The 12739-nt window shown below is 44.3% G+C and overlaps 1 protein-coding gene across 6 annotated transcripts in view; it reads left to right on the forward strand.

Moving 5' to 3' along the window:
* The window catches only part of LOC124001345 (type II inositol 3,4-bisphosphate 4-phosphatase-like), a 282847-nt gene that overhangs the window by 43233 nt on the left and 226875 nt on the right, over positions 1-12739 (forward strand). For 4 of the 6 annotated variants that reach the window (XM_046308075.1, XM_046308066.1, XM_046308067.1 and 1 more), the window contains 2 exons: positions 6117-6235; positions 12304-12420. In XM_046308075.1, the coding sequence (XP_046164031.1) occupies positions 6117-6235; positions 12304-12420 (236 nt within the window). Of the gene's footprint in view, positions 1-6116; positions 6236-8058; positions 8310-9638; positions 9790-12303; positions 12421-12739 lie in introns of those variants that run through there. The other 2 variants (XM_046308069.1, XM_046308070.1) reach the window with 2 other exon arrangements.

Here is a 12739-nt window from a genome sequence, read left to right on the forward strand (position 1 = left end):
ATCTAGGATGTGTTATTTTAGTGTTCCCTTTATTTTTATATATATATATATATATATATATATATATAAGCCTAGGAAACACATACAGTATCTATATATGTCTACAGTGGAAGTCGGAAGTTTACATACACCTTAGTGAAATACATTTCAACTCAGTTTTTCACAATTCCTGACATTTTATCCAAGTAAAAATTCCCTGTCTTAGGTCAATTAGCATCACCACTTTATTTTAAGAATGTGAAATGTCAGAATAATAGTAGAGCGAATGATTTTTGTTTCATCAGACCAGAGGACATTTCTCCAAAAAGTACGATCTTTGTCCCAATGTGCAGTTGAAAACCGTAGTCTGGCTTTTTTTATGGTGGTTTTGGAGCAGTGGCTTCTTCCTTGTTGAGCGGCCTTTCAGGTCATGTTGATGTAGGACTTGTTTTACTGTGGATACAGATACTTTTGTACCCGTTTCCTCCAGCATCTTCACAAGGTCCTTTGCTGTTGTTCTGGGATTGTTTGGCACTTTTCACACCAAAGTACATTAATCTCTAGGAGACAGAACGCGTCTCCTTCCTGAGCGGTATGACGGCTGCGTGGTCCCATGGTGTTTATACTTGCGCACTATTGTTTGTACAGATGAACGTGGTACCTTTAGGTGTTTGGAAATTGCTCCCAAGGAGGAACCAGACTTGTGGAGGTCTCAATTTTTTTTCTGAGGTCTTGGCTGATTTCTTTTATTTTTCCCATGATGTCAAGCAAAGAGGCACTGAGTTTGAAGGTAGGCCTTGAAATACATCCACAGGTACACTTCCAATTCACTCAAAATCATGTCAATTAGCCTATCAGAAGCTTCTAAAGCCATGACATAATTTTCTTGAATTTTCCAAGCTTTTTAAAGGCACAGTCAACTTAGTGTATGTAAACGTTTGACCCACTGGAATTGTGATACAGTGAATTATAAGTGAAATAATCCGTCTATAAACAATTGTTGGAAAAAATACTTGTCATGCACAAAGTAGATGCCCTAACCGACTTGCCAAAACTATAGTTTGTTAACAAGAAATTTGTGGAGTGGTTGAAAAACAAGTTTTAATGACTCCAACCTAAGTGTATGTAAAATTCCGACTTCAACTGTGTATCTATATACAACCGTTGAATGTCACTATTTTAGCTGTTTTCTAATGAGACCATTTTGATATTTCACCTTGAATTTGACTTTGACCGTGTGTCAATGCTTCAACCAGAACAGTGTTACGTTGTTCTGACATCCCATTTCTCAGCAGAGCGGCTCGGCTAAATGCTAAAACACTGTTTTCCCTTTCCTCTCGCACACACAAACTGGGTGACAAATGCCGCTTGAATTTGACTTTGTTTGTGTTCGTAGACCAGTCAAGGTGACGACTTTCACCTTGACAAGCCTATCAGAATTCTAATGTAGATAGAAATACACATGATACTTGCAGCAATTTACATAAGGCCAACAAACGTGTGTGTGTGTGTGTGTGTGTGTGTGTGGTCCTTGCATGCTTGCATGTGTGCGTCCGTGCTTGTTTCTGCCTGCATTCAACTGTACATCTACTTCCTGCAGTATGGTATAACTCAACTAAGGAAGAGATGAAATTCTACAGAGTGAACCCGTTGTCTTGGCGTGTGTCCCAGTGCATAGCCCCGTGTCTCTCACACTCTCATCCTCCAAAGATCAGAGAATGCTAGATGGACCAGTTCACTGAGACTCCAGTACATCAAGGAAGCAAAGGTCTTTACAGCAAAGCCAGTTTTATGCCTTAGCACCATTCATACAGCGTTAGTCCATTAACTCCTGTGGCTTCCTCTGTAGCTTCCTCTTGACTCTTCTTCAATTCTCCCTTGTTGTAGCCTTTTTATTTTCTGTGCCGTACAGTTGCTTATTCTGTAAAATCGACAACCTTCTGTCATATTTTGCTGTTTTAATGGATTTTTGTTCTATTGAGTAATGTTACTCGGGGTTACGATTTCACTAAATAATGTGCTATAGTGACAACGCATTTGCAGAGCGGATCAATTCTTGTTTGTCTGCCAGAATGTTGCTAGTTGGATAAAGTGCACCATTTGGACAAGGTCCAATGTCCTGATTCAGATGTCTCACCCTGTAGTCCTAGAGCACTGTAGTCAGATATTACACCCTGTCTAGTAGTCCTAGACCACTGTAGTCAGATATTACACCCTGTCTAGTAGTCCTAGAGCACTGTAGTCAGATATTACACCCTGTCTAGTAGTCCTAGAGCACCGTAGTCAGATATTACACCCTGTCTAGTAGTCCTAGAGCACTGTAGTCAGATATTCTACCCTGTCTAGTAGTCCTAGAGCACTGTAGTCAGATATTACACCCTGTCTAGTAGTCCTAGAGCACTGTAGTCAGATATTCTACCCTGTCTAGTAGTCCTAGAGCACTGTAGTCAGATGTTACACCCTGTCTAGTAGTCAGATATTACACCCTGTCTAGTAGTCCTAGAGCACTGTAGTCAGATATTACACACTGTCTAGTAGTCCTAGAGCACTGTAGTCAGATGTTACACCCTGTCTAGTAGTCAGATATTACACCCTGTCTAGTAGTCAGATATTACACCCTGTCTAGTAGTCCTAGAGCACTGTAGTTAGATATTACACCCTGTCTAGTAGTCCTAGAGCACTGTAGTCAGATATTCTACCCTGTCTAGTAGTCCTAGAGCACTGTAGTCAGATATTACACCCTGTCTAGTAGTCCTAGAGCACTGTAGTCAGATATTACACACTGTCTAGTAGTCCTAGAGGACTGTAGTCAGATATTACACCCTGTCTAGTAGTCCTAGAGGACTGTAGTCAGATATTACACCCTGTCTAGTAGTCCTAGAGGACTGTAGTCAGATATTCTACCCTGTCTAGTAGTCCTAGAGCACTGTAGTCAGATGTTTCACCCTGTCTAGTAGTCAGATATTACACACTGTCTAGTAGTCCTAGATCACTGTAGTCAGATATTCTACCCTGTCTAGTAGTCCTAGAGCACTGTAGTCAGATGTTACACCCTGTCTAGTAGTCAGATATTACACCCTGTCTAGTAGTCCTAGAGCACTGTAGTCAGATATTACACCCTGTCTAGTAGTCCTAGAGCACTGTAGTCAGATATTACACCCTGTCTAGTAATCCTAGAGCACTGTAGTCAGATATTACACCCTGTCTAGTAGTCCTAGAGCACTGTAGTCAGATATTACACCCTGTCTAGTAGTCCTAGAGCACTGTAGTCAGATATTACACACTGTCTAGTAGTCCTAGAGCACTGTAGTCAGATATTACACCCTGTCTAGTAGTCCTAGAGCACTGTAGTCAGATATTACACCCTGTCTAGTAGTCCTAGAGCACTGTAGTCAGATATTACACCCTGTCTAGTAGTCCTAGAGCACTGTAGTCAGATATTACACCCTGTCTAGTAGTCCTAGAGCACTGTAGTCAGATATTCTACCCTGTCTAGTAGTCCTAGAGCACTGTAGTCAGATGTTACACCCTGTCTAGTAGTCAGATATTACACCCTGTCTAGTAGTCCTAGAGCACTGTAGTCAGATATTACACCCTGTCTAGTAGTCCTAGAGCACTGTAGTCAGATATTACACCCTGTCTAGTAGTCCTAGAGCACTGTAGTCAGATGTTACACCCTGTTTAGTAATCCTAGAGCACTGTAGTCAGATATTACACCCTGTCTAGTAGTCCTAGAGCACTGTAGTTAGATATTACACCCTGTCTAGTAGTCCTAGAGCACTGTAGTCAGATATTCTACCCTGTCTAGTAGTCCTAGAGCACTGTAGTCAGATATTACACACTGTCTAGTAGTCCTAGAGGACTGTAGTCAGATATTACACCCTGTCTAGTAGTCCTAGAGGACTGTAGTCAGATATTACACCCTGTCTAGTAGTCCTAGAGGACTGTAGTCAGATATTCTACCCTGTCTAGTAGTCCTAGAGCACTGTAGTCAGATGTTACACCCTGTCTAGTAGTCAGATATTACACCCTGTCTAGTAGTCCTAGAGCACTGTAGTCAGATATTCTACCCTGTCTAGTAGTCCTAGAGCACTGTAGTCAGATATTACACACTGTCTAGTAGTCCTAGAGCACTGTAGTCAGATATTACACACTGTCTAGTAGTCCTAGATCACTGTAGTCAGATATTCTACCCTGTCTAGTAGTCCTAGAGCACTGTAGTCAGATGTTACACCCTGTCTAGTAGTCAGATATTACACCCTGTCTAGTAGTCCTAGAGCACTGTAGTCAGATATTACACCCTGTCTAGTAGTCCTAGAGCACTGTAGTCAGATATTACACCCTGTCTAGTAGTCCTAGAGCACTGTAGTCAGATATTACACCCTGTCTAGTAATCCTAGAGCACTGTAGTCAGATATTACACCCTGTCTAGTAATCCTAGAGCACTGTAGTCAGATATTACACCCTGTCTAGTAGTCCTAGAGCACTGTAGTCAGATATTACACCCTGTCTAGTAGTCCTAGAGCACTGTAGTCAGATATTACACCCTGTCTAGTAGTCCTAGAGCACTGTAGTCAGATATTACACCCTGTCTAGTAGTCCTAGAGCACTGTAGTCAGATATTCTACCCTGTCTAGTAGTCCTAGAGCACTGTAGTCAGATATTACACACTGTCTAGTAGTCCTAGAGCACTGTAGTCAGATATTACAGATATTACACTGTCTAGTAGTAGAGCACTGTAGTCATCACCCTGTCTAGTAGTCCTAGAGCACTGTAGTCAGATATTATGTCTAGTAGTCCTAGAGCACTGTAGTCAGATATTACACACTGTCTAGTAGTCCTAGATCACTGTAGTCAGATATTCTACCCTGTCTAGTAGTCCTAGAGCACTGTAGTCAGATGTTACACCCTGTCTAGTAGTCAGATATTACACCCTGTCTAGTAGTCCTAGAGCACTGTAGTCAGATATTACACCCTGTCTAGTAGTCCTAGAGCACTGTAGTCAGATATTACACCCTGTCTAGTAGTCCTAGAGCACTGTAGTCAGATATTACACCCTGTCTAGTAATCCTAGAGCACTGTAGTCAGATATTACACCCTGTCTAGTAGTCCTAGAGCACTGTAGTCAGATATTACACCCTGTCTAGTAGTCCTAGAGCACTGTAGTCAGATATTACACCCTGTCTAGTAGTCCTAGAGCACTGCAGTCAGATATTACACCCTGTCTAGTAGTCCTAGAGCACCGTAGTCAGATGTTACACCCTGTCTAGTAGTCCTAGAGCACCGTAGTCAGATGTTACACCCTGTCTAGTAGTCCTAGAGCACTGTAGTCAGATGTTACACCCTGTCGAGTAGTCAGATATTACACGCTTTCTAGTAGTCCTAGAGCACTGTAGTCAGATTTTCAACCATTCAGTGACAGCATATGGCTCTTTGTGGTTACTTCAATATCTACATGTATCGTCCAATATCACTTTACATTAAATTCTGGTGACCACAGCCTCATACTGAGACAGAAAGGGAGGGACCATTCCTGGACAGGAAGTGTTGGTTTCCTATGATGGCCTAGCCTCCCCCCATCCCCTCGCCTCCCCTCGTCCCAGTCTTCCTGTCAAACAGGAAGCCTGGAGGAACTAGGGACTGACCAGGGGTTTCACTGACAAACTTTAAATCCTAATAAAACGGACAGTCCTCAGCACACTCACTCAGCTGAGGGAAGAAGGAAGAGAGAAGACTGACTGGCAGACATGTTAGTTTGACGACTGGGTCCCAGGAGACGAGCTGCTTTCCAGAAGTAAGGACATATGACTTCCCATTTCCTGTACAGTGAGGATACTTCCCTAAGAAATAGTTTTAAAAAAATCCTTCCACCACTCTCACCTCGTGCCCTGGGAATGGTGGGGTCATGGTGATTTCCCTCCTCCTTCCTCTCCTTTCCCTTTCCATTTTTTCCTTTCTATTCAACCTTGTGTTGTTTGATGTTGGGGTTTTACTCAGGGAATGTACTATACTGACTGTCCTCTCTCTCTCTGCCCTCCCCCTTTCATCAACTCTCTCTCTCTGCTCCATCTTTCTCTCTCCTCCCCCACTCTCTCTCTCTCTCTCTGTGTGTATGTGTGTGTCCTCCCCTTCTCCAGAGTGCAGGGATCTGATTGGCTCTGGCAGAGACAGGAAGCCCAATGCTCTAGTCCAGGTTGCTGTCATCGACCCCCGGGAACAATACCTGGTCTCCCACGCCTGCACAGAGATAGTAGAGGTAAGGCACACGCATATGCACTGACACATATACACACACACACCCTTTCACAAGACACTTAATGCAGCTACCTCCCCTCCCTCCTCACTCCTTCTTTCTCTCACACACACTCCTTTGGTATCTCACTCCCTTTCTCTGCCTGTGTTTGTTATTTTTACTGTTAGGGTCACTCTGGTTCACTGGGTCTAAGTTGCTATTGCTGTTGTGGTTAACATGGAACCCAAACCGGGTGAGTGCGTGCGCCATCGTGCATACATTTAATTTTGTCCCCCCACACCAAATGTGATCACGACACGGAGGTTAAAATATCAAAACAAACTCTGAACCAATTATATTAATTTGGGGACAGGCCAAAAAGCAGTAAACATTTATGGCAATTTAGCTAGCTAGCTTGCACTTGCTAGCTAATTTGTCCTATTTAGCTCGCGTGTTGTTGAAGTTAATTCGTCCTGGGATATAAACATTGAGGTATTTTACTTGAAATGCACGAGGTCCTCTACTCCACCAATTAATCCACACATAAAACGGTCAACCAAATTGAATCTAGTCATCTCTCATCCGTCTAGGCTTTTTCTTCTCTTGACTTCATATTGCGATTGGCAACTTTCATAAATTAGATGCATTACCACCACTGACCTCGTTCGTCTTCAGTCACCCACGTGGGTATAACCAATGAGGAGATGGCTTGTGGGTACCTGCTTCTATAAACCAATGAGGAAATGGGAGAGGCAGGACTTGCAGTGAGATCTGCGTCAGAAATAGAACTGACTTCTATTTTAGTCCTTGGCAACGCAGACGCTCGGTGGCGCGCGCAAGCAGTGTGGGTGCAATAATTGAATAATATAGATTTCTAACGCGAGCGGTGTAGTCAGCCTGTTAAGTCTTTCTCTCTCTCATTTGCTTGCTCTCTTTTGTTCCCTCACTACCCCTCCCTCTCTTTCTCATTCTCTCTATCACTCTCTCAATTCAAGGGCTTTATTGGCATGGGAAACATGTTATCTCTCTGTCTTTCTCTCTGATTTGTGGTTAGAGCCCTCTACCTGTCTCAATCTGACTATCAGTCAGTCAACTGCAGTAGCAGACTGTTTGCGTGTGCCCACTGTGTTTGTGTGTGTGTGTGTTGAGTCTCTGCGCTCCATACAGTCTCACGGAAGTGCCCTCCGACCTCTGGCATGCCTCTTTTATTGCCCTCAGAGTTGGAGTGTCATTACCATGGCAACAAGAGCACAAGTGTTTTCGGGGCGGCAACATCTGTCCCGGGCTGGATTACCCACCTAGAACACACACACACACTGGTGTAAAGTACTTAATTAAGTATAAAATAATAAATCATGTAAATGGTGTTGGAGTGTGCCCCTGGCTATTTGTAAATTTAAAAAACAAATTGTGCTGCCTGGTTTGCTTAATATAAGGAATTTGAAATTATTTAAAATTAATACTTGAGTATATTTTAGCAATTACATTTACTTTTGATACTTAAGTATATTTAAAACCAAACACTTTTAAAACTATTTTAATGGGTGACTTTCACTTTTACTTGAGTCATTTTCCACCATTACACACACACACACACACACACACACACACACACACACACACACACACACACACACACACACACACACACACACACACACACACACACACACACACACACACACACACACACACACACACACACACACACACACACACACAACAAATCAGTCACTCGTCTTTCCCTTTCTTACCCCCTCCTCTCTGCCACAGACTGAGGGCTCATGTGAGAGAACACAAAGACTGGGTTTAATCTCTTTCTTATCTAGCTGATTAAGCAACAGGAAGATTTACTGTTTTCAAGACAGTCCCTTCGTCTCTTACTGTAGAAACGCCATAGAAATTACAAGGAGTTCTCGTCCTCCACTCACTCTGGGTCTGGGTCCAAGTGGAAAACACAGGATGTGGTACAGCAGTTAGCAGTACAGTACGGCTCAGCTGCAGGACTAGTGTGATTCCATAGCTGTAATGTCACTCTTGCTTTGGAGAGGGATCTGAGGAGAACATGGACTGTTGCTTTCGGGTTCTCAAAAGGAGGGTACGTATGGATACTGTATGTGTGTAGCCGTGGAGATCGCTTCTGAACATACTGTAGACGTGTCTCTGGATTTATAGTTGCATGGTATTGTACATATTGAACCAGACGCAGTGTAACTTCTGTATCTGACTGGTCGATGTATTGGAATGACTAGTCTCTCTAATTCATTACGTATCACTGAACACTGATAGGGATTTTCTGGGGGATCAACTTGTACAGTGGGGCAAAAAAGTATTTAGTCAGCCACCAATTGTGCAAGTTCTCCCACTTAAAAAGATGAGGGAGGCCTGTAATTTTCATCATAGGTACACTTCAACTATGACAGGCAAAATGAGGGAAAAAATCCAGAAAATCACATTGTAGGATTTTTAATGAATTTATTTGCAAATTATGGTGGAAAATAAGTATTTGGTCACCTACAAACAAGCAAAATTTCTGGCTCTCACAGACTTGTAACTTCTACTTTAAGAGGCTCCTCTGTCCTCCACTCGTTACCTGTATTAATGGCACCTGTTTGATCTTGTTATCAGTATAAAAGACACCTGTCCACAACCTCAAACAGTCACACTCCAAACTCCACTATGGCCACTATGTGAAGCCTATAGGACAGAGACCCTTTTTTCATTTGAATTATTTTTGTTTGAAACGTTGGGCATAAAGTTAGATATATAAATATAAGCAGTAGATATCAACAGACTTCAAAGCAATCTGTCCTATCAATCAGTCATATCAATCAGTTTTATCAGACATGTTGGGCTCAAGTGTAAACACTACTAAAATGCTATTGGAGATCCCCTCTCAGCATCTCTAAGCACCCAGAGTGGTGTGAGTTATATACTGTACCTCTGATAGAGGAGAGAGAGAGGACAGAGAGGGTGACATTTAGGCCCCACGGTAATCTGTATGTCTATGGGAAAATCTTATTCTGAAGGCCATTACCGCCAAGGGCCCAGGAGTGGCCTTCTCAAAAAAGGGATTTGATGGCACGCTGTGGGGCCAAGTGCCCAGTAGGATAAAACAAGCCTTTCATGTCATGCTCGTGAAGCGAGGTGTGTGTGTGTGTGTGTGTGTGTGTGTGTGTGTGTGTGTGTGTGTGTGTGTGTGTGTGTGTGTGTGTGTGTGTGTGTGTGTGTGTGTGTGTGTGTGTGTGTAAATATGATGAGGGTCAAGGGAATGGGTGAGAGCCAATTGTCTGAGAGAGTCTCCTGCCATGGGACGATACTCCCCCTCCACACACACACTCTAATAGTGTAATGCCTCGCCCATTCCTTGGAGGTCTGTAACCCAAAGGCACCGAGAGGGGCGTCGCTGTCTATATAAGCAGCTGTCTCCCCTACTGCTATAGACATACTGCCTGACTGGCTGGCCCATTGACTGACTGTCTAACTACTTCTCTCTGAAGTACTACTGCTGCTCCTCCACTCTACCTGTTTGTACCGCTGTGTGAATTTGGCTGTAGATGGAGTTGCCAAACATGCTGGTAAGTATGAAAGAAGGCTATTCAGTTCAGAATGTCTTGTCGAGGGAATTTGAGGTGTGTGTGTGTGTGTGTGTGTGTGTGTGTGTGTGTGTGTGTGTGTGTGTGTGTGTGTGTGTGTGTGTGTGTGTGTGTGTGTGTGTGTGTGTGTGTGTGTGTGTGTGTGTGTGTGCGTGCGCGAATGTGAGCACTCAGCGAGTATTTGATTTCCCCTTGTTTTGCCGGCTGTACCAGACTGTGTGTGAATGTGCTGCTACAGAATGCCCATATGCCCCTCAAAGCATGGTAGCATGGTATCTGGGTGGCAGTACTGAGCAACACTGTATACTGAGAGCATGGTATCTGGGTGGCAGTACTGAGCAACACTGTATACTGAGAGCATGGTAGCATGGTATCTGGGTGGCAGTACTGAGCAACACTGTATACTGAGAGCATGGTATCTGGGTGGCAGTACTGAGCAACACTGTATACTGAGAGCATGGTATCTGGGTGGCAGTACTGAGCAACACTGTATACTGAGAGCATGGTAGCATGATATCTGGGTGGCAGTACTGAGCAACACTGTATACTGAGAGCATGGTAGCATGGTATCTGGGTGGCAGTACTGAGCAACACTGTATACTGAGAGCATGGTATCTGGGTGGCAGTACTGAGCAACACTGTATACTGAGAGCATGGTATCTGGGTGGCAGTACTGAGCAACACTGTATACTGAGAGCATGGTATCTGGGTGGCAGTACTGAGCAACACTGTATACTGAGAGCATGGTATCTGGGTGGCAGTACTGAGCAACACTATACTGAGAGCATGGTATCTGGGTGGCAGTACTGAGCAACACTGTATACTGAGAGCATGGGAGTAGAGCACTCTCCAATGGATTAGTGTTTTCTCTTTCCCACTGCTTGGTGTTAATACAGGGGATGAAAACATCTAGTAGACTAGGGAGGAGAAGGGAGGAGAGGGGTTTGTGCAGAGGTTGGCTCATGAGGAGTGAGGTGTGTGTGTGTGTGTGTTTGCAGAGGTGTGTAACACGTGGATGTCCTGGGGTAGCCTCGTGTCTTGGCTGCCGATCTGTAACCACAGGTCCTTCCACAATCTATATCCCTCCAGTACTCCCCTACTATATCAATGGGCTTACTGTGTTAGGCTAAGATGTGTTAGTTGTTAGTCACCTTGGATAAGGATGTCCTCCTAGTCAATAAAGGGACATGTAAATAGACTGGAGGCTTCTATTGATCCTTTGTTGAGGTGACTAATCTGAGCGATTTGGGTTTTCCTAGCCGACGACCGTTGCTACGGCGGAATGCAGTACTGGAGACAGTGGAGACGTTTTTCATGTCGACAGATTATCGTTAGGCTGTTTACGGGATGCACCAGGGCTGAGTGTGTGTGTGTGTGTGTGTGTGTGTGTGTGTGTGTGTGTGTGTGTGTGTGTGTGTGTGTGTGTGTGTGTGTGTGTGTGTGTGTGTGTGTGTGTGTGTGTGTGTGTGTGTGTGTGTGGGTACTGACTGTGTGTCCAGCCTGTCCCGGGGGCCTGCTTTCCAGAGCCACCCATCAGGGCAGGGCAACAGGAAAAGGGGAGCCCCTGATGTAAACATCAGTTTGCTTTGAACACGCAAAGCTTCACTACACCAGGGTGTATACAGACCCAGTCAGGGTACACATACCAGGTCACAGTAGGCTCCATAGGCCTCTCTCCTGGCCGGGCCTGGGGCCCTATAGGGGGGGCTATTGTGCTTGGGGTCTTGTGGGAACCTGGGTGTGTTTGTGTGTTTAGGCTAGCAGAGGTCATGCATCCATGTGTCTGTGTACAGTACCAGCCCTCTATGGCAACAAGCTTTCACAGTCTCGTTGCAGAATCAGATGTCCAAGCCCTTAAAATGCCACATTTATTTGGCATTCACTCCAGAAACGTTAAGTTAAGGATTGGCTTTAAACAAAAAACAACTTCATGGTTAAGTTTAGGCATTCATTCTGAATGGTTAAGTTAAAGGGATACTTTGGGATTTTGGCAATAAGGCCCGTTGTCTACTTCCCCAGAGTCAGATGAACTTGTGGATACCATTTGTATGTCTTTGTGTCCAGTATGAAGGAAATTACAGGATGTTTAGCGAACCAATGCTAACTAGCGGTAGCGCAAAGACTGTTAGTCTATGAGAAGTCTACCCATAGACTTCCATTTATTGCGCTAACACCCAGGAGCAGTAGGGAAGCAGACTGAGCACAGCTGTTGGCTCACTCATCCCTTTCTCTCTCTCTCTCCGCTTCTCCCCTCCACCCACACACTCTCCTTCTCAATTTCAATTCATGTACTTTATTGGCATGGGAAACACATGTTTACATTGCCAAAGCAAGGGAAATAGAGCATAAACAAAAGTGAAATAAACAATAAAAAATGAGCAGTGAACATTACACTTACAAACGTTCCAAAAGAACAAACGTTCCAAAAGAATAAAGACATTTCAAATATAATATTATCTCTCTCTCACTCTCGTGTTCCTTCTCATCCTCTCTCAGGGTAGCAGAGACCCGTTGTTCCTGACAGGGGTGACCTTCCCTCCGGAGTACCCTGCCAGCCCAGAGACGCTAGTCAAGCTCTCAGTCTACGATGTGAGAGACAAGGCCCGCGACAATGTAAGTAAACCGCTAAGTGTGTGAAGGGGCTGAGGGGGGAGGGTGTGTACGGGGAGAGTGTGCTGGGGAAGGAGTGTGTGTGGGGAGAATGGGCAATGCCTCAAATGGTTGTTTTCTTTGCTGTGCGTGCCGAAGGTCTTTCTTTTGTGTGTGGTTTTGTTAATCTGGCTGCGCTGCAAACACTTGCAGGGCGGTAGAGAACAGAAGTTGGGAGGCCTTAAGTATGGGTGATCTATCATGTTGTTACGCATTTGAAGTGAAGTCACAGGCCTTCACATTGAGTTCTGTCTGTGTGGCATGAACTGGGTCAAAGGAGATC

Source organism: Oncorhynchus gorbuscha, linkage group LG17 (genome assembly GCF_021184085.1).
Source record: "Oncorhynchus gorbuscha isolate QuinsamMale2020 ecotype Even-year linkage group LG17, OgorEven_v1.0, whole genome shotgun sequence".
In the NCBI taxonomy this organism is placed as follows: domain Eukaryota; kingdom Metazoa; phylum Chordata; class Actinopteri; order Salmoniformes; family Salmonidae; genus Oncorhynchus; species Oncorhynchus gorbuscha.